Source organism: Amborella trichopoda, chromosome 8 (assembly GCF_054954075.1).
Source record: "Amborella trichopoda isolate Santa Cruz 75 chromosome 8, AtrichopodaSantaCruz75HAP2 v2.0, whole genome shotgun sequence".
NCBI lineage: Eukaryota > Viridiplantae > Streptophyta > Magnoliopsida > Amborellales > Amborellaceae > Amborella > Amborella trichopoda.
Window position 1 is genome coordinate 44,517,235 of NC_142343.1, and position 22,225 is coordinate 44,539,459.

Below are 22,225 nucleotides of genomic sequence, written 5' to 3' on the forward strand. Positions count from 1 at the left end.
GTAGGGCTGCATCTTTACCATATTTGGTTAAACAACACCTAAGAAAATACACTAGAAAATGCAGTTCCGGCACCAAAAAGGCGAAAGAGCCTTGCACTGGCCTGCAACACTTGAAACAGGTGGTCAAAAAAGTGGTAAATAGACCATCTTTAGGGTTTGAAATCAATTTTTATCATACACATGATTATAGAGGTTGGGATGATCAATTTGTCAGTTTTTCAATGACAAATATATATTTTCCATCAAAATTTCTGCAGCTTAAAACACAATTGCCAGACAATACTTTCCTAAATAAAAACACAAAACTGCAGAGTCATCAATGGAAGGGGGGGGGGGGGGGGGGGGGTGTTAACACTAGCTGCATACTCAGCAACCAAAAAATTAGGATAACCTTGAAGTTAATACACTAATGTACAAATATACAAACACAAATACACACATACAGTGGACCACTCGTAGAAGAAAAGGCATGGTTGGGTAATATAACTAGGAAGAAGCCATGGTATCATAGCCATAAATAAAATGGTATCCATCTCAGCGAGGAGCAATGCGCGGGATCACGCCACTAAGAAGATCGCTTCCCGAAACATCATATGATAAGAATGGTTTCTTATCAGAGGATGAGGAGGGAGTTAATTTTCCAGTGGCTATGTCCACGGATTCAGATGGCAGAGAGTCAGACTCTGGGGTCATTTTCCAGATGATTTCGAGCTCTCGAACCACCTCGGTCATGGCAGGTCGGCCCTCTGTGTCATCAAGGCAACACCGAAAAGCCAACCTTGCAAACTGTTCGATACATTCCGAAGGGTAAGAGCCCATATGTGGGTCGACAATTGAGCATAGCATTCCTGATTGGTACGCGTTGTTTACCTGGGGATTAAGAGAGAGAATGATTCAGCTTCTAGACCAAATTATGCAGTATAAATGATAAAACAGTAAGTATGCTCTCTCTCTCTCTCTCTCTCTCTCTCTCTCTCGCAACACACACGCGCACACACATAATTTCTTATTATTACAGCAATTTTGCTGATATTACTTTCTTTTATTGATTTTATTAGTTATTTTGCATAGGTGATTACTCCATTAAGTAAAAGTAGAATGCTAGGAATCAACACAGGATTATAAAACTCAGGCATTACAGTATACACAGTTGCACAAAACCGACAATATGGTGGAAAAAATCTGAAAGGCCCTGAATAAATAATCAAGAATGGAGAAAGAAATAAATGGAGTAGGGTAGCCAAGAGGTGGTAAAGCAATTTTTTGCACACAAATATAATTGTTATGTAAAAAACACCATGAGCAGTATTAAGACTTACTTCTCGGACAATATTTTTCCCATGTGAAATGGGATGCATCCCAGTTAGGAGCTCGTGAAACACAACTCCCAAACTATACACATCGCTTTTGTCTGTTAACTTGTGGGTTAAGAAGTATTCTGGATCAAGGTAACCCTGCAACAAGATCCAAATTATATATGACAAACTGAAACTCTCAGCTTCCAAAGAGCAAAGATTACCAAAAAAAATGACATGCAATCCATTGGTCATCCAAATATGGCTATCAAGCAACCATTGCCCTAATATATTCATAAAAACAAGATATAAATATGAAGATTAAAGCACATAGATTCATAAATTGATTTTATTTGGTAAATTTTGCCAAATTTATTCATCTCCAGTCTCTTCAAAAAATTGTACATTAGCACCTGCGTAAGACATGTTGCTTGTGTGCATTGTATCCTCAACCCTAAACCCTACGGATTATCATTACACAAAATACCAAAAGAAGCCATTATTGAACTCATATATATATATATATATATATATATATATATATATATCGGAAAAAGCTAATGTAGACCTACTAGCCTACATCTACATATGAGCCCAATGACTCAAATTCAATATGGGCAAATCCAATGATCACAATTGCATTTCGTATTTGAATTTTAATATTTTTCTATAATTTCAAATCATTTGAAATTTTGAACATGTGTTCTTTAAAAATAGGATAATCTAATAAAAATATCAAAAAAATAATTTACAAACAAATATACTGACTAAAATGCCCTTGAAACTTTTTAGGGGTATTTTAGTCTATTTAAATTTTACGAATTTATTTTTTAATATTTTTATTACATGCGTCTTGATGAGAAGAATAGATGCTTAAAATTTCATGTGATTTGGATTTATAAAAAAAAATTAAAATTAAAATACAAAATGAGGTTGTGACCGTTAGATCGGCCCAGATTGAATCTGGGTCGTTGGGATCATATGTAGCTATAGCTACTCCAGCTTTTTCCATATATATATATATATATATATATATATATATATATATATATATATTGGGAGAATATGAGGTCAGCCCACTAGCTGACAACTATAGTAAATGCCCAATGGTCCAGATTGAATCTGGGCCGATCCAATGGTCATGTTTGTATTTTGTATTTTAATTTTAATTTTTTTCTACAAATCCAAATCACTTGAAAATTTGAACATCTATTAGAAGAACTAATAAAAATATATAAAAAATAATTCACAAAAAAACAAATTATTCAAAATACCCCTGAAAGTCTCAAGAGTATTTTGGTCAAATTATTTTTTGCGAATTTTTTTTAAAATATTTTTATTAGGTGCACCTTTATGAGAAGAATGGATGCCCAAAATTTTATGTGATTTGAATTTATAGAAAAAATATTAAAATCATATTACGAAATGAGGTTGTGACCATTAGATCGGTCTAGATTCAATATGGGTTGTTGAGTTTATACTATTTCATCAGCCTGTGAGCTGACAAGATCTTTTCCCTCTCTCTCTCTCTCTCTCTCTCTCTCTCTCTCTCTATATATATATATAGGGTTTGTCTAGAGTTAACAACCCCTCAAAATACAAATGTTCAAGTTAGATGGGGTTGTGATGGGGGTATTTATCAAAACAATCATTACTTTTTTATTACAAAATTATTTAAATAGATAACTTTACCATCAAGCAAGGGCAAATTTGAAATTTTCACAAAAGCATAATGGCATTTTAAAAGTTAGTGTCCTGGCACTTTTTTTGTAGAGTGCCCTTGTCTTTTAGTTAAAATTTCAACTTTACCCCGTATGGAGATGACAAAGTAATCTGTCTTGTAGTAATATTTACAAAATTGCCCCACAAAAGTAACTTTTTTTAAAAAAATAGATTACAAAATTAATAAATCCACTCTTCACAACTGTCTCTATCTTGAACCTTTGTAATTTGAAGGGTTTTGAAGTTTAGATTATCCCATATATATATATATATATATATATATATATAGGATTATTTTAGAATACACCATATTAATGGTGAACTTCGAATTAAGTATTTCAAAATTTTTAACATGAAATGCCGATACAATATGAAAAAATATATTAACAATTGCTTATTTGAAAATTTAATTTTAACTTACCTTTAAAGTCCAATCATCATTTAAAAAGTCAAAAGAATCTGTTTGAATTTGAAATTGAGTTTTAGCGGGATTTTGAAAAGACCAAAATACCCTTTCCGAAGTATATGAAATATTTATAGTAAGGTCCTTTTTGACCATGTAAGGGTATTTTATGATAAAAAATTTTGAAATACTAAATTCTAAATTCACTATTAGCATAGTGCATTCTAGAATAACCCATATATGTATGTATATATATCATTTATTTTATATATAGGAAAAGGAGAGTATACGACCTGTGTATGAAATATGGCACATGGCCAAGGCATCTAGCCTCTACTCTCAACAATGGATAATGGAGAATACCCATAACCTGGTGAATGTCACTTATTGTCAACAATGACTAATCCTCACTATCCATCACTAAGGAGATAGGCGTTCATGCCCTGGGTGCATACCGTATACCATACGCACTGTATTAGGTATTCTTGCCCAGTATAAATTGGAATTGCACCAAAAAGATTTTGAAGTTCTAACGGTACACCAATATGTTAATTGTGAATAATAACCTTACCGGGGTGCCTTTCACCACAGTGGAAACGTGTTCTGGGGCATCACCCTCAAGCTCCGGAACAGGCGCAAGCCTTGACAGCCCAAAATCTGCAACTTTAGCGATAAATTTCGAATCCAACAAAATGTTGCTAGCTTTGATATCACGGTGGAATATAGGAGGATTGGCTTCATTGTGAAGATATGATATGCCTCGAGCTGAGCCCAATGCTAGGCGTAGCCTCATGGCAAAATTCAATGGTTCCTTCACTTTTTCTGTCAAAGTCATTGGTAGTAAGCAGAAATACGGGTGTGATGAAATTATCTTTAAAAAAAGGCCAATAATTTGATGCCTCATTAATGAATGCATACACTCATATGTACTGCAAAGCACTTCAGCTTTTTATCAGGAATTTCTCGGAAAACAAAATAAAGTCTCCCAAGCGAAGACTTCAACTGTCACTACTTTTTATCGTCAAAGGCAACAAATATCATGCAAAAAATAGTATGAAAAAACAAAGAAAGTAAGTGTTACACAAACAAGGTCCAAGAGGAATACCAGAAAGGTGATTTCGCAGGTTGCCGTTTGGCATGAACTCATAAACCAACATCTATAAAACAACAAAAGTAGATGTGTTACAATTATAGTTACTGATACCCAATGTATCCATTGACTGCAGAATAACAACGCTATTTGGCTTGACATTTAGGTGTGCTCAGGGTTAAGTCCCCACCTGGTTTGGCTTGGTACAGTTAGTTTCGGGGGATTTTTAAAATGTTGTTTTTTTTTTTGAGAAATTCCAAAAAATACATCATCGTCATCGTCAAGGCCTTTTCCCAACTAATTGGGGTCGGCTACACGAATCCTGGTCATTGTGCTCTATCAAGGGTCATAACCTTAGTGAAGCCATAAGTACCCATATCTTTTCTCACTACTTCCAACTATCTCATTTTGGGTCTATCCCTTGCCGTTTTTGAGCCTTCCACTTGAACTAACTCGCACCTCCTAACAGGTTTTGTACTGGGTCCGAGCCACACATGGCCAGTCACCTAAGTCTACACTCTTTCGTTTTATCGCCTATTGGTGCCACACCTAAATTTTTTCGAATGTATTTATTTCGAATTCTATCCCTTCTTGTCTTGCCACTCATCCATCTCAACATCCTCATCTTCACTATACTCATTCTATGGGTATGTTGTGAAGAAAATAAAAAAGAATTTTCTTTTCTAGAAAATAATAGTCTCTTAAAAAATTTGAAAAAGAGAACAATTTTACCTATTCTCCAAAAAAATATAACCTTTTATACACTATTTTTCAAAATATCTTAGGAATGAAAAAAAATTAATTTCTACCTAAATGGAAACAAGAGAAGCCAATGCCAAGCAAATAATTTTGCATCCCATTAAGTCAAGAAAATGGATGCCTCCAAATAGCATGTCACAATGTTTTAGGCAAGAACATAGAAATTCTTGAGTTTGTAAATTTTAAAGAAACAGAACATACCTGTTCACCTTCTTCATCACAATACCCAACAAGAGAGACTAGGTTACGATGGTGCAGGCGTGACAGTAACTCAATTTCTGTAAGGAACTCTGTCTGACCCTGTAGAGAACCTTCCTCTGCACGCTTTATAGCAACTATTTTTCCGTCTGCTAGAATTCCTTTATAGACCTTTCCATAACCTCCGTGGCCAACTTGAGAGGAACTGCTAAAATTGTTTGTGGCTAATGCCATCTCCCCAAAACTGAAGCTTTTGACACCTTCTACTTTGATAAGGGACTTTGAGACTGCAAAGTACAAAACAGGAAACTCTTATTGCAATAAAATCTCCCAATACATAGGATTATTGGATCAGTCTTTTTCTCCATTTTATTATCAGTTTTGTGTACCCATGGAAATTTTATTGATGTATACTGTACAAATGAAGAAGAGAAAGGATGAAGCAATCACTAAGGTTTAATAGGGTCCACTATCTTATAATTAAGCAGCAGTATCGTAGATTCACAATAGTACACTTGATTTCTTTTTCTTTTTCGGTGGTTAAAAATTCCATTAGATTAAAATTGAGAAATTTATTTTCACAATTTAAGAAAAATATTAAAGTTCAATCCGCTTGATCCAAAGGCATCCTTATTAGGTAAAATAAAATCAATGAACACGTAGAATACACTGAACCCTCCCATATCATAATTAGGGCTTCTATGTCTTTTTTTATTTGGAGCAGTCCCCTTGGTTTGAAACATGAGTTCAGATGCCCAAATTTGGGAAAGACGCCACACAAATATAATATGAAAAAGAAACCAATCCCTCCAGGACAGGAGGTCCTTTTTTTTTTTTTTTTCTTTTTTTGTTTTTTGAATGTCAAAGCAGAAGAGAAAAAGGTCCTAAAACTCCTGCATGCAGAGCATATTTTCCCTCTATCATATCCTGTGCTTTTACTGTACTAAGAACCAGCTTTAAAGGCCCAACAATTATAAACCATTAAAATTATGTGGTGCATAGTACTTAAAAAGCAGTACGCACCACTGGAGTTGCATTCGTTCCAAGGTCAAAGAATATCAGAATTATCAAATTAAAACATGTGATTCAAAATATGCACACCACTTCAAAGAGTAAAGGAAGTCCTAGAAAACAATTTTTAAATAGAACATCAAAGGCTTCCCCAAAGGCCTGGGGATACTCAAATATATTTGTTTAAAAAAATAAAAACAATTAATAGAATTCAAATGGGAATGGGAATAAGATAACTCACGGTGACGCCTTCTTGAGACACCACGTTGGGATTTCATGTGCCATTTCAAGATGAAAAGAAAGATAATTGAAGACAATGCAACAGTAACAGCGATAGCTCCTAGTACAATGCCAACAATGGCAACACTGCTTATCCCTGACTTTGAAGACTCTAGAACCACTGTTATAGCAATAATATCAATCAGAAACCAGTCTATTCAGAGTGTAAAATAAGAGACGAGATAAAAGACATGTTTCTTGAGACATACCACCAGCATAAGGTCCCTGAAGAGTGAAATCGAGCAATTCATAAGGGCCAAAGACTTCACTATCAGGAATCGTCCACCCAGTAAACTTGCCTCTTAATCTTTGAATCTCACTTAAGTTGAAAGTATAGGAGACATTACTGAACTGAGGGAAAAGTTTCAGATACATTCTTAGTCTAGAACCCTCCTCCCAGATAAAAGTTTCGATGACTAGCTGATAAAGGTCAATGTTTAGACCAGATGTTATATACTCTTCAAAAGGCATCATATAGGGAGGGAAAGACGAAATTCCAGGACTTTTCAAACGATATCCAACTTTAATTGGTGCAGCACAAAAGCATGGAACAGGTGATTTAGGAACATATTCGAAGAGGTTCGCAGTAGGGCATGCCTGAGGGGGGCAATCAACTTTTGTAATGTCAACTGCTTCCTCGTTAGTAATTTGAATTCCACAGTATTGGGATATATTGAGGTTGTTTGCATTTGTACAAATACGATTTCCTCGAAGCCTGAATAATGCAACCCATAACAGCATTTTAATCTCAATGCGCCACAAAGTGTTCAGTACAAGTAAATCCAATAATTTTATGAAAATCATGAATCATAGCAACTGTCAGATTTTGAAAACAGATACATGAGATAAGAAAAATGAACTGTGAACATTGTATTGAACATATGGACGCAAATAGAATAGTAAGAGAGAGGATATCTGGAAGAAATCTGCCTCAAATGTGGGGTCTCAAGGGTAAGGTTGAGAGTTTGGAAGGTACTCCTCCCACTTTAATTTATGATCTGTACCATGTATTGTTCCATCTGCACTATTCTTTTCTAGAAATTGTATTTATCTATTAAAAACAACTACTTAAAAATCAATTATTAAACAATTCTGTGAACAAGAAAAAATATTTATCAACTATACAACCAAAACTGACTGTTGTAGAATGTACAGCAATCTCCTGTCATTGGGCAGATTATTCCATATTGAAAATCATTGTTAGAAGCTTATGGATGACAATGAGGGTAGGAAGTGGGCTGACTGACCACATCAGCTTATAATAAGAAAAAAAGCAAAATCAAAACAGAAGACAGATGCACTTCCAAAACAATGTAAAGATGCAAAAGTGGACGTGCGAAGGTGCTAATCACATAGCCATAACCATATTTCCAAGGCCACTCAAGATAAAACCATCAGCTTTTTGTCATCGATTCATTTTAGCCTTTTTAACAATTCAAAGGGACTCATCAACCTCAGCTGAAAATTATGTGTGAGTGCATATGGAGCAAAAGAATTTGTGGTCCAAAGGAACAAAACTTATGTTCGGTACAGGACCATGGCCAAACACCATTTTAGAAAGATTTATTTGACCCTAAAACTCTCAAATCATCTTTCTTTGTCTCTAAGAACAATCTAAGGGAGAAATTTGACTTGGAGCTCAAAAACTGTTCCAAACCAATTTCCATTCCAAGATTGACTCTGCGCCTTTCATTTGATGGACTATTAAATTTGGGGTTTAAGAGCACACCGTCTTTTTTTTTTTGAAATTGATCATGAGGTGAACCAGAGATGATTCGAAGATTTTGAGGTCATAATCATCCCCTGACCAGGTGTTTTGCACTGCAAACCTAAAACAGGTTCATGGCAAACCCTTTGGCAAACAATGGCTAACAACGATAAAGCAAACTTAAACATGCATTCACTTGCAGCCCATGACATTTCTAGGGGACCACGAATTTGTTATCCATAAAAGAATCCAATCATATGTTTTTCCCTTCGTTCATGAAGATCCAAACGGCTCTTGAACAATCCAAAGCTCATAATTTCTGGTCGGCAATATAGTAAGAGGTGAGATGGTTACTTGATGGTGACATTTGCAGGAGGATTCAATACACCAGAAATGTTAGAAAACATGTTGTCCTCAAGATCCCTGCATGGTTCAAGCATAGCCAGTTAATCATTGAGCAATAATAGACTTGCCCGAAAACAAAAACGAAAAAGAGTTAGCTAATGAAAAAAAAATCCCAATATAAAGAATATATGCATTCAACTGTTTTTTAATGAATATAAGATGAAGGTGAGGGATTGAGGAAGAGACACTGGCCCCACATGCAGGTCCCCTCTTCCCTTGCCAGCCTGGGCTAGGTTACCCCGAATATTACTTGCAATCCTAGGCGAGCACAAAAAGGCATCCCTACCATGACAAATATCAATTATTTCGTTAAATATGCCGGCCATCCTCCATGGATGAACACTTTCCTTGCAAGCCCATTAATGACATTCAATGAATCACCCTCAACCATGAGGGGACTTAAGAACAAGTGCAAACTGATCCATCAGCAATGCTTTAGCTTCAGCCAAAATTGGCACGATCAAATCCCAAAGTTCCTGCATATGTTAGAACTAGCTTAACCCATTAGAGTTCTTACATTCCACCCACCCCTGATGGGTGCTGATTACCAGATGAACTACCATTAAAATTCAACTTCAGCTTCCCCTATAGTGGCGCAAGCCATTCGGCATGATTTTCATCTCTAGTTATCGTGCTATTTGCCACCACTTCCCGCTCCCACAATGTCTTGAGCCCATAAACAAGAGCACTATAAATTAAAGCCCAGGAGATCGTCATGTGCCATATTCTTTCTCCAACTGTTCCAGCTTTAGGTACCTCCTTCGAAGATTCGCTTGTTTCTTTCCAACCATAGGCCCCATAGCACACATATACAACCGACTGACCACATAGCATCACCCTATTGAGGGAATGGGCTCACCCTCCAGCCATTCAAAACCTGCAAGACAGTATCAGGAAAGACCCAATGTACTCCCGAGGAGCCCAAAATATAACTCTACACCACTACAACAAAGATACAAAGGAGCAATAGGTGATTCACTGACTCTTCATTCAACTATAAAGTAAGGGAATATACTCTCAAACATACATGACACGTAAATGACCAAAGTACCCTTATAGGTAAATGCACAATCAAGAGTGGAATTTCAATCACCAAGGACATTGTGACCTTTATATGAAATTAAATTTAGAACACTACCATCCTGCCTCAAATTCATTTCGCCAGAAGAGATCAAGATAATCACAACAATGGTCAAGTGATCGACAATCAGCTAAGAACTAGCACCATGTGGGAGACACACTTAGCACGTTAAGAACAATACTCCAAATTAAAGAAGTGTGAGAACAAAGTAAGCATGGTGTACAATTTATTGCACTTTGTCATGCCCTTTGGCCAAAGAAATGCACAATGTTCCAAAAACACCCTAGGTGCCCCAGGGGGGATACGCTGCCTAGCTAAGTAGCCGCCCAAAACCTGAGCGGCCTAGGTTCATAAGGGGGTAAGGGGTGTCCAGTAATCCTATTTTAGGTCTAGATCTGTATAAAAAATGCATATTTATACATTTTTTATAATAATAAAAAAACCAAAAATACCCCACCCGATGGGTATTTTTGTAGCTAGGAGAGTGCAGTTCCATGGGCGCCCACCTTGATGGGGAACTAGGCGCCTAGGGACAACCGGCCTACTTGGTCCACCCAGGCCTGGGCGATGCGCCCAAGGCCTCCGCCTAGGCGCTGGACAGACCGCTTTTTGAATCAATGCAAACGCACATGAGCTTTTAGCCCATGAGCACGACAAGGATCTCTTGAGCTATAATCCACAGGTTTCAGGAGTTTTGGACTATTTCACTAGTTTTTTCGAGAATTTTGGTAAGTTCCCTAGGGATAAACAATTGCACCTAAGGTAATTGTAGCACCTCAATCAAATTGAGGGAGCTTAAAGGAGCAAAAACTCTATTTATTTATTTATTTGATAAAGAAGGAATTTCCTGATGTTTTAAATCTTATAGAAAAACTTTGTTTCAAATGTTATAGAAAAAATTAATTCAATTTTAAATTAATCAGGAAAGTTATCCCTATCCAAGACCTATGGTATTCATTTTGGGACTGAATTTCTTGTAATAAAAAATTTCAAGAACACCTCCACTTTTTCCTTATTCAATATTATCAACTCTTACTGATGACGAATAATTTGGTACTTTTCTCATTGATAATAGTAGTTCTTTATGGAATCTTCAAGGCAGACCACATTGTAAATTTTACAAGGCAAATCATTGTGTTCCTTGCGTTTCTCTTTTTGTAATATATAAGAAATTGTAAAAGCCTCAAGGAATATAAAAAATTTCAAGGCTTGCTTCCCTCAAAAAAAAAAAATTTGAAGACTTAATTCATATTTTTTCTGGTAATTAATTTTAAGACTTTCTGATCTAAAAGCTTGAACTTAAGAACTCCATTCTATTCTTTACGTAACATAATTGATAATGGTTCTGATTTTCTTTGTCAAATTTTCATTAGTTGCATTGCCTAGGTGATGAAACAAGTGATTATGTCTGGAATATCATATAAGATGAGATTTATAGAACATTTTTATTACAATTTTTCTTTTGTCCCCATCAGTTTCCTATTTTCATTTATTTTTATATTTTGAGTCATTAAAAAATAATTCCCCCGATAGAACAATCGAATCAACAAATATTTCCCTTTACTAGACAAATCGAAAAGCAAATATGTTAACATTTGTTGTAATCATTAAGATACAAAAACTAGTGAGGAAGACATGGTAGGAAATAAAACGAAATTGGAGTAAAGGCAAGTAATAGAAACCAAAAAAAAAAAAAAAAAGAGAAAATGCATTTCAGGTGTACTTCAGGAACAAATGTGAAGTTTTAGAGCCTGGTACCACAGAGAAAAGGTAGAATCAACAAATCACGAAAAAGATAAAGCCAATTGAAGAAAGATTTGAATGGAAGGAATTAACTAAGTCACAGAACATTTTGAGGTTGGAAAAGATGGGGTAAGTGACAGCTCAAAAGAGGAAAACATAGACATTTAAATTTTCAATAAAATTTGTGTTAGCTACATGGTGAGCACTAAATGTAAAATCTTTGAAGCTTTTACTTGTAAAGATAGAGAAATTACAGGTGCACCTGGAAAAAGATAAGAGTTGAAAAAAATGAGGTGGACATAAGGAGAGACCTTGTGTAGAGAATATTTTCACTTAAGTTTAAAAGGAGGGGATGAAATTTATAATATACAAGTGTGATAGATACAAAACTTGGCAAAGTTAAAAATCTACATATAAGCAAATGGGCAGACCATATGAATGTAGCCCTAACACAAAAAACTTACAAATGATGGATGGATTTATCAAGCCTCAATCTTCTTAAACTCATAATTGAAGGGCGTAAAGATGTAAAGAACACATTCAGTTTTGAAACTTGCCAGGCCATCTCTCAACTCGAAGTTGGCTTGAGTATGCCAACCCAAACAGGTAGGTAGACTTGGCAAATGGTGGTGACGCCTAGCTACACAAAATGACCTGCTGTGGACCCAAATAATTCGCTGCAAGTACAAAATTCCTACTAATACTTGGCTGCCAGAAGGGCGCTCCTCGAGCAGGGCATCAGAAGCCTGGAAGTCTTTTCTGTCATCTCTTACTCTCTTTCAAAAGAGTACCCGCTGCCACCTTAGGGAAGGCCATCGCATTCGCTTTTGGACAGACCTTTGGTTGGGTCATACCCCTTTCAGGGACCTCTTCCCCTCCCTCTTCTCCCTAGCAACCAACACTTCATCCTTAATCGCAGACGAGATGCCCCTCTCGGGCAACATTAGAGTTTGGAGCCCATCCTTTAGACACCCTCTTACTGACCTCGAAACCGAAGACTTCCTCTCCTTGTCGTCTTTGTTGTATTCAAACTTCTTAGCCCCTTCAGGGTCGGACCGCATTGTGTGGACCCCTTCCCCCTCGGGGTCCTTCACGGTAGCTTCTTTTTATAAGAAACTCCTTTTACCCCAACTTATCCTCATTCTCCGAATTCCATTGTGGCCCAGGTTTGGTCTTCCATCGCACCTCCTAAAGTGCAAGTTTTCAATTGGATCGCTTGCTCCGAAAAGACCTAACTACAACAGAGGGTCTCTATCCCCAACTATTGCATGATGTGCACTAGCGAGGAAGAATCCAACCCCCACCTCTTTATTCATTGTAGTTTGGCTCATGACCTTTGGAGCCTTCTACTCCATCTTTTCGGCCTCTCTTGGGCCACTCCTCCCTCCCTTCCGGCCCTTTTCAACCTTTCTAGGGACACTCTGTGGCCTTATGCTGGCAAGCTCCTCTGGAAACTTCCAATGGAGCCACTATTTGGGTCATTTGGACAGAGAGGAACTCAAGGATTTTCCAAGGAATCAAGTGCAAAGTTCCTGCCCTCTTCCACAAAATCACCTCAGATGTCGCTTTTTGGGCCTCCAACCACAAGACCTTCAAAGGAGTTTTGACCTCAACTTTCCTACACCGGTGGAAATATTTACAGATCCAATCGTCCAGTGTTCAAAGATCGAGCAACTGGTCTGCCCCCCAGGAGGGCCACACAAAGCTCAACTTCGACGGGTGCTCTTTGGGCAACCTAGGTCCGGTGGCAGTGGGTGGGGTCTTCCGTGACCACCTTTGCAATACTCTTGCTTCATTCTCCAATTTCATCAGCCATGCTGACTCCCAATTCGCAGAGTCCATGACACTGCTCACCGACCTTACGCTTCTTAACCCCTCTTGGCCTCAACCATTTACCCCCCACCCCATGGTATCTGGCGTCAATTTTTTATGAGATTACTCACATTTGCAGGGATATGGCCGCCTCATGGAGGCATACCTGGCGGGAGTCCAACGCCCTGGGGGACCAACTAGCTAAAGATGGAGCGCTATCCAGTATTTCGGGACGTGAATGCCTCGCTTTTTGGTTTTTTTGCTTTATTTCCTTGTACAGGGCTGCTGTTATGGCCAGCTTTTGGTTTTTACTTTCAATTTTACAGTCGGGTTTTTTGGTATTATGCCCGAATATTTTTTTGTATAGGATTACCCTCCCATTAGTCTATATTCTTTTTGGCATAAGGCCCAGCCTGTGGGCTTCCTCTGCATCACCATTGTATTTACTTTACTCTCTTTATACAATAGTTAACAGCATCAAAAGAAAAACTGGAGAGCCCCAAGCCAGAACTAGGGACTCACCTGAGTCTTTCCTTCTTTTGACCTTTGTTATTTGTTACATACTCATCTAAGTAAAGTTGATATTTGGCCATGTCGAACTGGCTGACTTGGACACGGGATCCTGGAGAGTCCCAACCCAGTCCAGGTTCTTAAATACATAGGGACAAAATCAACAAAAATATGAAGTCTCCAGGAAGAAAAGGCAATTTATGCATATGAACTTACAAAATAAGTGTTGCATTGCTGCTAAATGATATATTCTGCCAAAGGTCGGATGGAATGGAACCACTCAATTGATTGCCAGCAAGTGACCTGTTGATGAAAGCGCAAGTAACCATGCATGGCAAGTCATGATATTCCCACCAATAAATAGTGCATATACACAAGAAATACTTTGGTTGATAGATACACTGGTACCAATTATATATATTTGAAAATTACAATTAAATTGAGAAACATGTTGATAGTTTACTTATTCAGACATTCTCAGAGACTTCGAAAGCTTAAACATAAAAATAAGAGTATTCACATTGATTTTGAGAGAATAATAGAAACTAAATGGGGAATCTCACAATCTTTGCAGAAGTGGAAGGCCAGAAAAGCTTGAAGGAATTGATCCATTCAGAGTGTTGTTGGATAGGTCACTGCACAGAATTAAAGTCACATATAAATCCAAGGACAAGGTCTAGACAATCTATGATATAAGCATTCACATAAAGAGTCATTACAAGGTGCAAAGCATATATCAAACAGCAAATATCGAAATCTTCTACATGAAAATTACAATACCAAATGATATCCAGCACATTCCTAAGCAAGAGAAAATATATCCCGTCTACTAGTAGAACATTTAGGAGCCCTATGCATACATTGTAGTAATATTTTGAGAAATTCCCCCTGTTGGTATGGGTCCAGAAAGCTCGTTCAAGCCAAGATCTCTGAAATACAGAAATACATGTTCAGACATCTTTATCGGTAAAATTTAAAACAAAACAAAAAAGTCCAAAAGTAGTGATGAGAAACATATCCAATATTATCATTGTAAAATATGATAAGGGATTGTAGTATTTACCCAAAAAAAATAAGGGAACTTACAGGTAGCCAAGGTCAGGAATACTACTTAAGTCTGGAATACTCCCTTGCAAGCTGCAGTTCCTAAGACTCCTATAAAATCAAGCAGGAAGATACACCACCACCAGATAAGTGGATCATTTATTTGTGTATTACAAATATGCAGTATCTAGAAGACATTTAAGATTTCACCTTGAATTTACGGTATATGACCACAATTTAAAAAAAAAACAAAGAAACAGAAATAAGCATCATAAATAGCACATATCAAACAAGCACTGGAAGCACAAAATAGCAGCAAGAGCAGGGGTACGAGGGAAGGATAAGCAGTTTCCAAGAGATCTACAGCTTAGAGAACCAGATGGTCATAAAAGAAAGTCAACAGATATGCATATAGGCACACTATTGTGCAAATATATAGTCACAGACAGAATCTTCATGAGTTGTATTCATGACTCTGACAGAGTCTCTGTTTCAATCTCTAGGCATCGAGTGCACAGTACATATGCAGCCTACTCCAAATACTCACGGTAGGTGCAATTTTGAAGAGGGAGCCACAACCTATGTACCGATGATACTAGATTCAAGATATCATCAATTCTCTGTGGCCATTTGGAAGCATTTCAGAAATTCAGAGAGAAATAAAATACTAAATTACTCATTAGTAGCTGTTGTACACTGTAATAAAAAGAAAAACAAATAATATCACCATCATCATCATCCAAGCCTTATCCCAATTGTTTGGGGTTGACTAGAAGACATAATGTACTCTCTAGAAGAAAATAATACTCACAACTTCAACAATTTTGACATTTTACTGTAGGAGGCTGGAATGTGGCTACCAGTGAACTGGTTATTATCAAGTTGGCTGCAAAACAAATTAGAAACAAACATTATATACTCGAATTCAAAAAATATGTGAATGGATTTCACATCTTTAAGAACTACTTCTAAGCAGTCCACCATCTAGCGGGGTACAAGAATGTGTAAATGATTGTAGATATTGTGTCATTATCTGCTGAGACTAAATTTATTTTGTATCCACAACTATACAGATTATATCTAGTGAACTCTATATTCATTTTATAAAATCCATGGGAGAAAACTAAATTAACTGCAGCAGACAATCTATAGTAAAAGTCAAACAAACATCGGTAACTTCAAAAGTCACAAAAGGCCAGATATTCTCATTACAACATAGAACATGAGGACACTAAGAAGTAAGAACAAGCAAGAAAAATCGACATAGCAACAGTGGCAGAGGTAAGAACATACAGAATAAGCAAGCTTGGCATGTTTGACAATTCCTCCGGAAGATTACCTGTTAACTTGTTATTGTCCAGCAGACTGCAAACACACAAATAACTTAATAAACAATAACCAAAAATAAACAGCAATATAACTACAGAACTCCTGAGATTAGCCAAAAGAAATCTATGAGATCTTTTCAAAAAGCTAACTTCAAGTCCAGATGTTGTACGATAGATCCATACTTACAAGTGAACCAAGCGGGGTAATCTAGAAAGTTCTGCTGGAATTTGCCCACTAAGTGAGTTATTGTTCATGTGACTGCAAAAAGTATATAATTTTAAAATTGACATACATTCCAAAAGGGCCAAGTAAATGTGGGCCAAGTAAATGTGCAAACTAAAAGCAAAAGTAAAGAATGTTGTGCAACTTACAAGTGCTTTGTCATGTTTAGGTTTGCAAATGACTTTGGTATTGGTCCTGATATATGGTTCTGGTCTATTTGTATACGATCCAAGTTAGGAAGATAACCAATCTCTTCTGGCAAAGAACCATTTAATTGATTCCCATTAACAAGCCTGCACAATAGGACGTCGTAACATCTTAACATGCATTCCAATAAAGAATCATCATAGACGTTAAAAGCTTCATTAACAAACATCAGTAGAGAACAATTAAAGGATTTTGCAGAAAGACACGTACGAACAAGTCCATCCACTGCACCTATTACTATAACAGAAGACATGTACGAAAAATACATATCAGAAAAGCAGTGAAACAAATATATTAATAGGGCCTATCAACATACTTCATCACAGTCAGTTCAAGTAATTGCCTTTTTCTAATAACTATGCCAAAATATTAGATACAATGCATAAAATTATTTAAGCCATGCCTAAACTAGGCCAAGTAGTTTTCTCATGTTGTCCGTGATCTAATGTGCTGTGGTCAAGCTCGGAATAATTTAAATATTGGTAGAACACAAACTTGTTCACAATTCTTCTCTTATCAATATAGATATACAAGAAAATAAATCAAAATATACGCAGCTTATGCTGATCTTCCTTTTTTTTTTCTTTTGATAAGTAAATTCTCTGGGTTTCCCACCAATGCACAGATATAACAGTCTATGTGATAAAAGTTGATATTAATATCGGGAAATTGGAGCTTCAGATAGGCATTCTCCACATGATTTGTGGTACTCAAGGAAAAGCATAAAGATAGACACAAACTCACATCCGAAGTACTAATTGCAAAAACGATGCAAGTTGAATATTTTAAGCAGGACAAACCATTAAGCATAAGATTAACTGATGGCAACAAAGAGCTGGTAATAGAGAGCTGAATTCATCTCATAGTGTGTCATTTTATTTCTACAACCCTAAAGGTTAAATTATAAAATTCACAACATATTGTCTGCAGCATCTATCACTCTCGTCAATGTCCAGAAGATTTAAGCATTAGTTTATGTAATATTATTAAAAAATTACAAAATCAATCAATGATTGTAAATAAGAAAATTGTTTGTAGTAAGGCTAAAAGATCAGTACATGTCCCCACTACATCATGACATCTTGTAAGTTTTTGTACTTGTAGAATGGAATCAATGGATGAAGGCCCTGACAATCACATGCACCAGAATTTCATTTACGTTTCTACTCTAGGGCCGCCCATGACATGGCCATGGCCCAGCCCTCGGGCTACATTTTGTGGCCCAGGCCTAGTCTTTCCGGGCCTGGCAGGCCAGGCCGTGCCGGACCAAGCTGGCTGGCCTATTGTCAGCCCTATCCTGTTCTTTGTATTGGATTCCAGGTGGGAAGTTTGTACTGTTCAATTCACTATATTGACAAGGTTTTCACTAACTTAGAGCCAGAAAATAATCAGATTCAGTTGACTATCAGCTGAGTCCAATAGTAAGTGATCTCTAAATTTAGCAGATATCTATATCCATCTACATTAACAGGTCCACATCACTGCCTTTCCTCACCGTTGACTTATCCTGTAAAAGAAGAAATTTCTTACAAAGGGCCATTTTTCTTGCACTTCACTGATATGTTTTACATGCTTAACATACAGGCAATTCAAGGTGTTCCGAAAATTAAGATCTCAAAAAGCAAGAATAAATTATTAAAAACTTCTTAAAATAACATCCCACAAAAAGGATAAACAGAAAAGCAAAAGTCAACTAGCTCAGATGAGATTTTTCATACATGCCAGAATGGCCCTTCACATGAGGACATAAATTAAAAAAATAAATGAAATCCATATTTAACTTACAAAAGTTTCAGAGATTTGACATTGCCGATCTCCCTTGGTATGGATCCAGTTATTTTGTTCCACATAACATCGCTTCCAAAAGAAATATATAAAGTATCAGCAACAGAACAAGCTCAACCCTGTTAGGATTTATAGAGGCACAGGAGAAGATTGGAATTATATGGATTACAAAAAGAAGTAAAATCCTGCAGTTAATTAGGCCATAACTCTTAGCAATTTCCCAAAAGGAAAAAAATAAATCCACGGGAGTGGATACATTTGACTCACAATATTTCCATATAAGATAGCTGACCAATGTCAGGTGCCAAATTACCAGAGAGATTCATATTTAGTAGTTGCCTGCAAAAGAAATTGTGAACAAATTATCATGAGAAAATACTTCATTGAGAGAATAAGATATTATAGACCAATTGGTGAAATTGATTACATCTCAAATCAATATATTTGATAATCTTGTCAAAAATAGGAGTGTAAAGTCATGCAACTGATGAGAGAAACAAAAACTGATGCTCTCAAGAGTGTATTGTCATTTATTACATAGTGGAAGAGACTTTTCAGCATGTATGTAGTGTGTCTTCTAGTTTGATTTAAAACTTGACACTAACTCTATTTGAAACTGGGATCTTTTGTTAACCTAGAGGATTTCGCACATGACGTGCCAAATTCCAAAATGGCTCGCAACCCTCGTCATTTCTCCTTAAGTCCACATAGAGTCAACTTATCAACTTCATTACCCCAGTGATCTTCGTCTTTTCTCTTCAATACCTCTATGTGAGGTCAAGAACAAGGGGCAGGGTAGAGAAAACCAGGATCCAACTCCACAAAAATATTATTTCCATAATCAATCACACATGTACCAAAGCAATTAGAACCAAAACCTTGTCACCTATCAATCTTCCATGCAGAGGAAGCATTCAAACAGCTCCACTTTCCACTTCCGCCAAGGGAGGGGGGGGGAGGGGAATGCTGATATCTATCACAATTCACCTCATGAATGCTAGAAGCAATTATGTTGAAAATAACAAGCCATATCCTTGTTCTATCACAGCTTTAGATAATCTAAGAAATATAGAGCCCCAAACTTGGAAAGAAACACAAGTCAACTAGCTAAAAGGGTCAAGGTACAGGACGCATTTTTAGCTCAATTAGTTCATTCAAAAGATGGCAAAGGAGCACGAGCAAGTCATTCTGGACAACGATTAATGGAAGATGGAGCAATATAAACAATTTAAAAGGAAAGATTAAAATCAAACTTCAGGTCTTGAAGGTCATTAAAGGAAGGCCCAACAATAAGTTGAATGAAAGCAACAAACAAATTACAAAAAATTTCCAAGTACATACAGTTCCCTAACGTGCAAGTAGCCGTCATCTTGCGGTTCATTGAAGCACAGGACCCCAGTCCAATTTGAAGTACATGGATCACCTCTGCCCCAATTTCCCAAATTGTTAAAAGGATCATCCAGTCTACTCTTGATTGCTTGTAAAGCAGTGACTGCAAATGAATGCAACAGCAAATATTCTTTGTAAACAAAAAACCTTTTCTAAGTAAATGTATACCATACACAGTAAAAACCAAGGTTCACAGACTCGACTCACGCCCTGCTTGATTAAACTAAAAACAAAATAAAAGCTCCAACTAAGATGAAAAAAACATATAGAAAATTGGAAACAAAACAATCCAAAAGAAAAGAAAAATATAAAAATAGGGCATAAGACAAGAAAAACTCACAAATTATAATAAAAAAATCCAAATTACATATAGTACATTTATGGATTGATTAAATTGATTTAATATAGATTTTATGGGTTTTGCTTTTTATTGTGTTATTACCCCCAGCTTTACGTGAGTACTGGACTCAGCAAGGGGCGGAGGCTGTTGTCCGAGTGGACTCCGCCGTGTTTTGTATCATCAGTATAAGCTCAAAACAAATTGAATTATACTCTAAGATGGAATATCCTGTACCATAAACTTCATTAACTTTACAGAAGAATTTACCGTAGAAAAAAGGAAAGGCCAAAATCCATGAAACCACTCCTTAATAACCATAACAAATCAGTGTAAAGAACTGAATTTGAAAAGTAAAGAAATTAGTTATTCACAGTGAAAAACCTCAAAATTCAACAGAGTTTGACCAGAAAACTCACTCAACAGAAAAAATCGCATATAATGGAAATATTTATGTCAAGAAGATATCAAATTTTCTTTAACTTTTTTCATTGATGTGGAACATGAAGAACTGAGAACAAATTTCAATAAAATCAGTAACCACATTTAAGAACATAAAAATATTTAGAAAAAACACATTTATGAACACAATCACTGCAATATAATTCCAAATTTACACTAGAAAATCATTTTTCTCCTAAATTAAGCAGGATAATTGAGGAGAAGATAGGAACAAGTCCTGCAAACTAATTTCCCATAAAAATCACCAAAAAGAAAACATCCCTTGCACAAAAAAACCGAAAAAACTACAAACAATTCAAAAACCTCCACGAATTTCAATCATAACCACCGTTTAACAAAGAAAAATCATGACGAAAAAACTCAAGTCAATAACGCAACGGTTTCCACTAAAATTTCCAAATGTTTTCACGCATTCAGCAAAAGATTACCTTCATTTGGATTAGTGACTTGAGCTCCTCCAAACATGACCATATAACATAGATAATAAACCACAAACACCAGAAAATAACACGATTTCCCCCGCTCCATCTCAAAACCCTAGAACAAATCCAAATTTGAAGACATCTCTGCGAGAAATTCCTCAGTTTTAAACCCTGGAGAAAGCCAAAAGCTTGAGGTACCAGGTCTAATGTTGAACTAGGCATCGTTTATTTATTGATCTCGATTTGACTAAGGGCTAGGGTTGTTGAAAGAGAGGTCCAAAGGGATGCAAACATTAAATTAGGTTTGTTTGTCGAATAAGTCAATCGTGACACATTTCATTAGAGAGAGAGAAAGAGAAAGAATTTAGAGAGGAGTTCAGAGAGAGAGAAGTTGAAAGAGAGAGAGAAATAATTTAGAGAGAGAGAGAGGAGTTCAGAGAGAGAGAAATAATTTAGAGAGAGAGAGAGAGAGAGCAGAACCGCCATTTTCATGCTTTTTAAAACTTCGGCTGTCTCTATTTCTCGGTCAAATTTTTTTTATATTAACCCGCGAATCGGTGTTTTGTGAGGAAAGTGTTACTGTGTTAACCTGGAAATACCCCTATATTTTTTAAAATAACAAAATAGTTCCTGAAAATTTTTTGTGGCGAAAGGACCTTAATAATTACCAAACCTTTCTTAAATATGTTTGTTACATTTTTTGTATGGCCTAGGCTTTATGAAAACAAAGTAGGGCCTGACCTTGAATCCTCATCTAGAAAGCTCCTTGGGCATCCGAAATCTCTATTATGGCTCTGAAATCAATTTCTGATACCGACTATAAAATTTGAAGTGTGATCTATGAACACTAATTTTTAGGGTGAAATAGACTGTTCAAATAATTTGTTATAAATACACTATTTTTGAGGCTCGAAATCCTAATTTATTTTTACAACCATAATGGTAAAGGCCGAGATAATTGATTTGAAGGTTTTGCCACACCAAAATTACTACTTTTGGTGGGTTTTACTTA

At 36.4% G+C, this 22,225-nt stretch overlaps 1 protein-coding gene across 2 annotated transcripts; it reads right to left on the reverse strand.

The window, feature by feature from the left end:
* Positions 1–363: 363 nt before the first annotated feature.
* LOC18432406 (putative LRR receptor-like serine/threonine-protein kinase At1g06840) lies at positions 364–21,561 on the reverse strand. 2 transcript variants are annotated; one of them, XM_006842513.4, is made up of 20 exons: positions 21,220–21,561; positions 19,945–20,095; positions 18,871–18,942; positions 18,604–18,675; positions 16,761–16,904; positions 16,576–16,647; positions 16,354–16,425; positions 15,872–15,946; positions 15,103–15,171; positions 14,877–14,945; positions 14,580–14,651; positions 14,233–14,319; positions 8,820–8,888; positions 6,967–7,472; positions 6,720–6,878; positions 5,471–5,754; positions 4,526–4,577; positions 3,992–4,242; positions 1,320–1,454; positions 364–870 (listed from the first exon to the last, which is right to left on the reverse strand). In XM_006842513.4, the coding sequence occupies exons 1-20, from the start codon at positions 21,317–21,319 to the stop codon at positions 535–537; spliced, it is 2,847 nt and encodes a 948-aa protein (XP_006842576.1). In that variant the 5' UTR covers positions 21,320–21,561; the 3' UTR covers positions 364–534. The 2 variants fall into 2 exon arrangements, with proteins under 2 accessions (XP_006842576.1, XP_088730160.1); XM_088874034.1 differs by having other exon boundaries at positions 18,604–18,722.
* Between the last annotated feature and the right edge of the window lie 664 nt (positions 21,562–22,225).

What these genes read in the sequence shown, in the direction of transcription:
- LOC18432406 (XM_006842513.4), bottom strand. Translation starts at nt 21,319, where the DNA reads ATGGAGCGGGGGAAATCGTGTTATTTTCTGGTGTTTGTGGTTTATTAT. An exon ending in TCTCAAAATATTACTACAAT is followed by an intron (nt 14,652 to 14,876) that starts GTATGCATAGGG and finishes AATTCTGTGCAG; the next exon opens with TGACCTATCCAACAACACTC. An exon ending in CTTCCACTTCTGCAAAGATT is followed by an intron (nt 14,320 to 14,579) that starts GTGAGATTCCCC and finishes TTTCATCAACAG; the next exon opens with GTCACTTGCTGGCAATCAAT.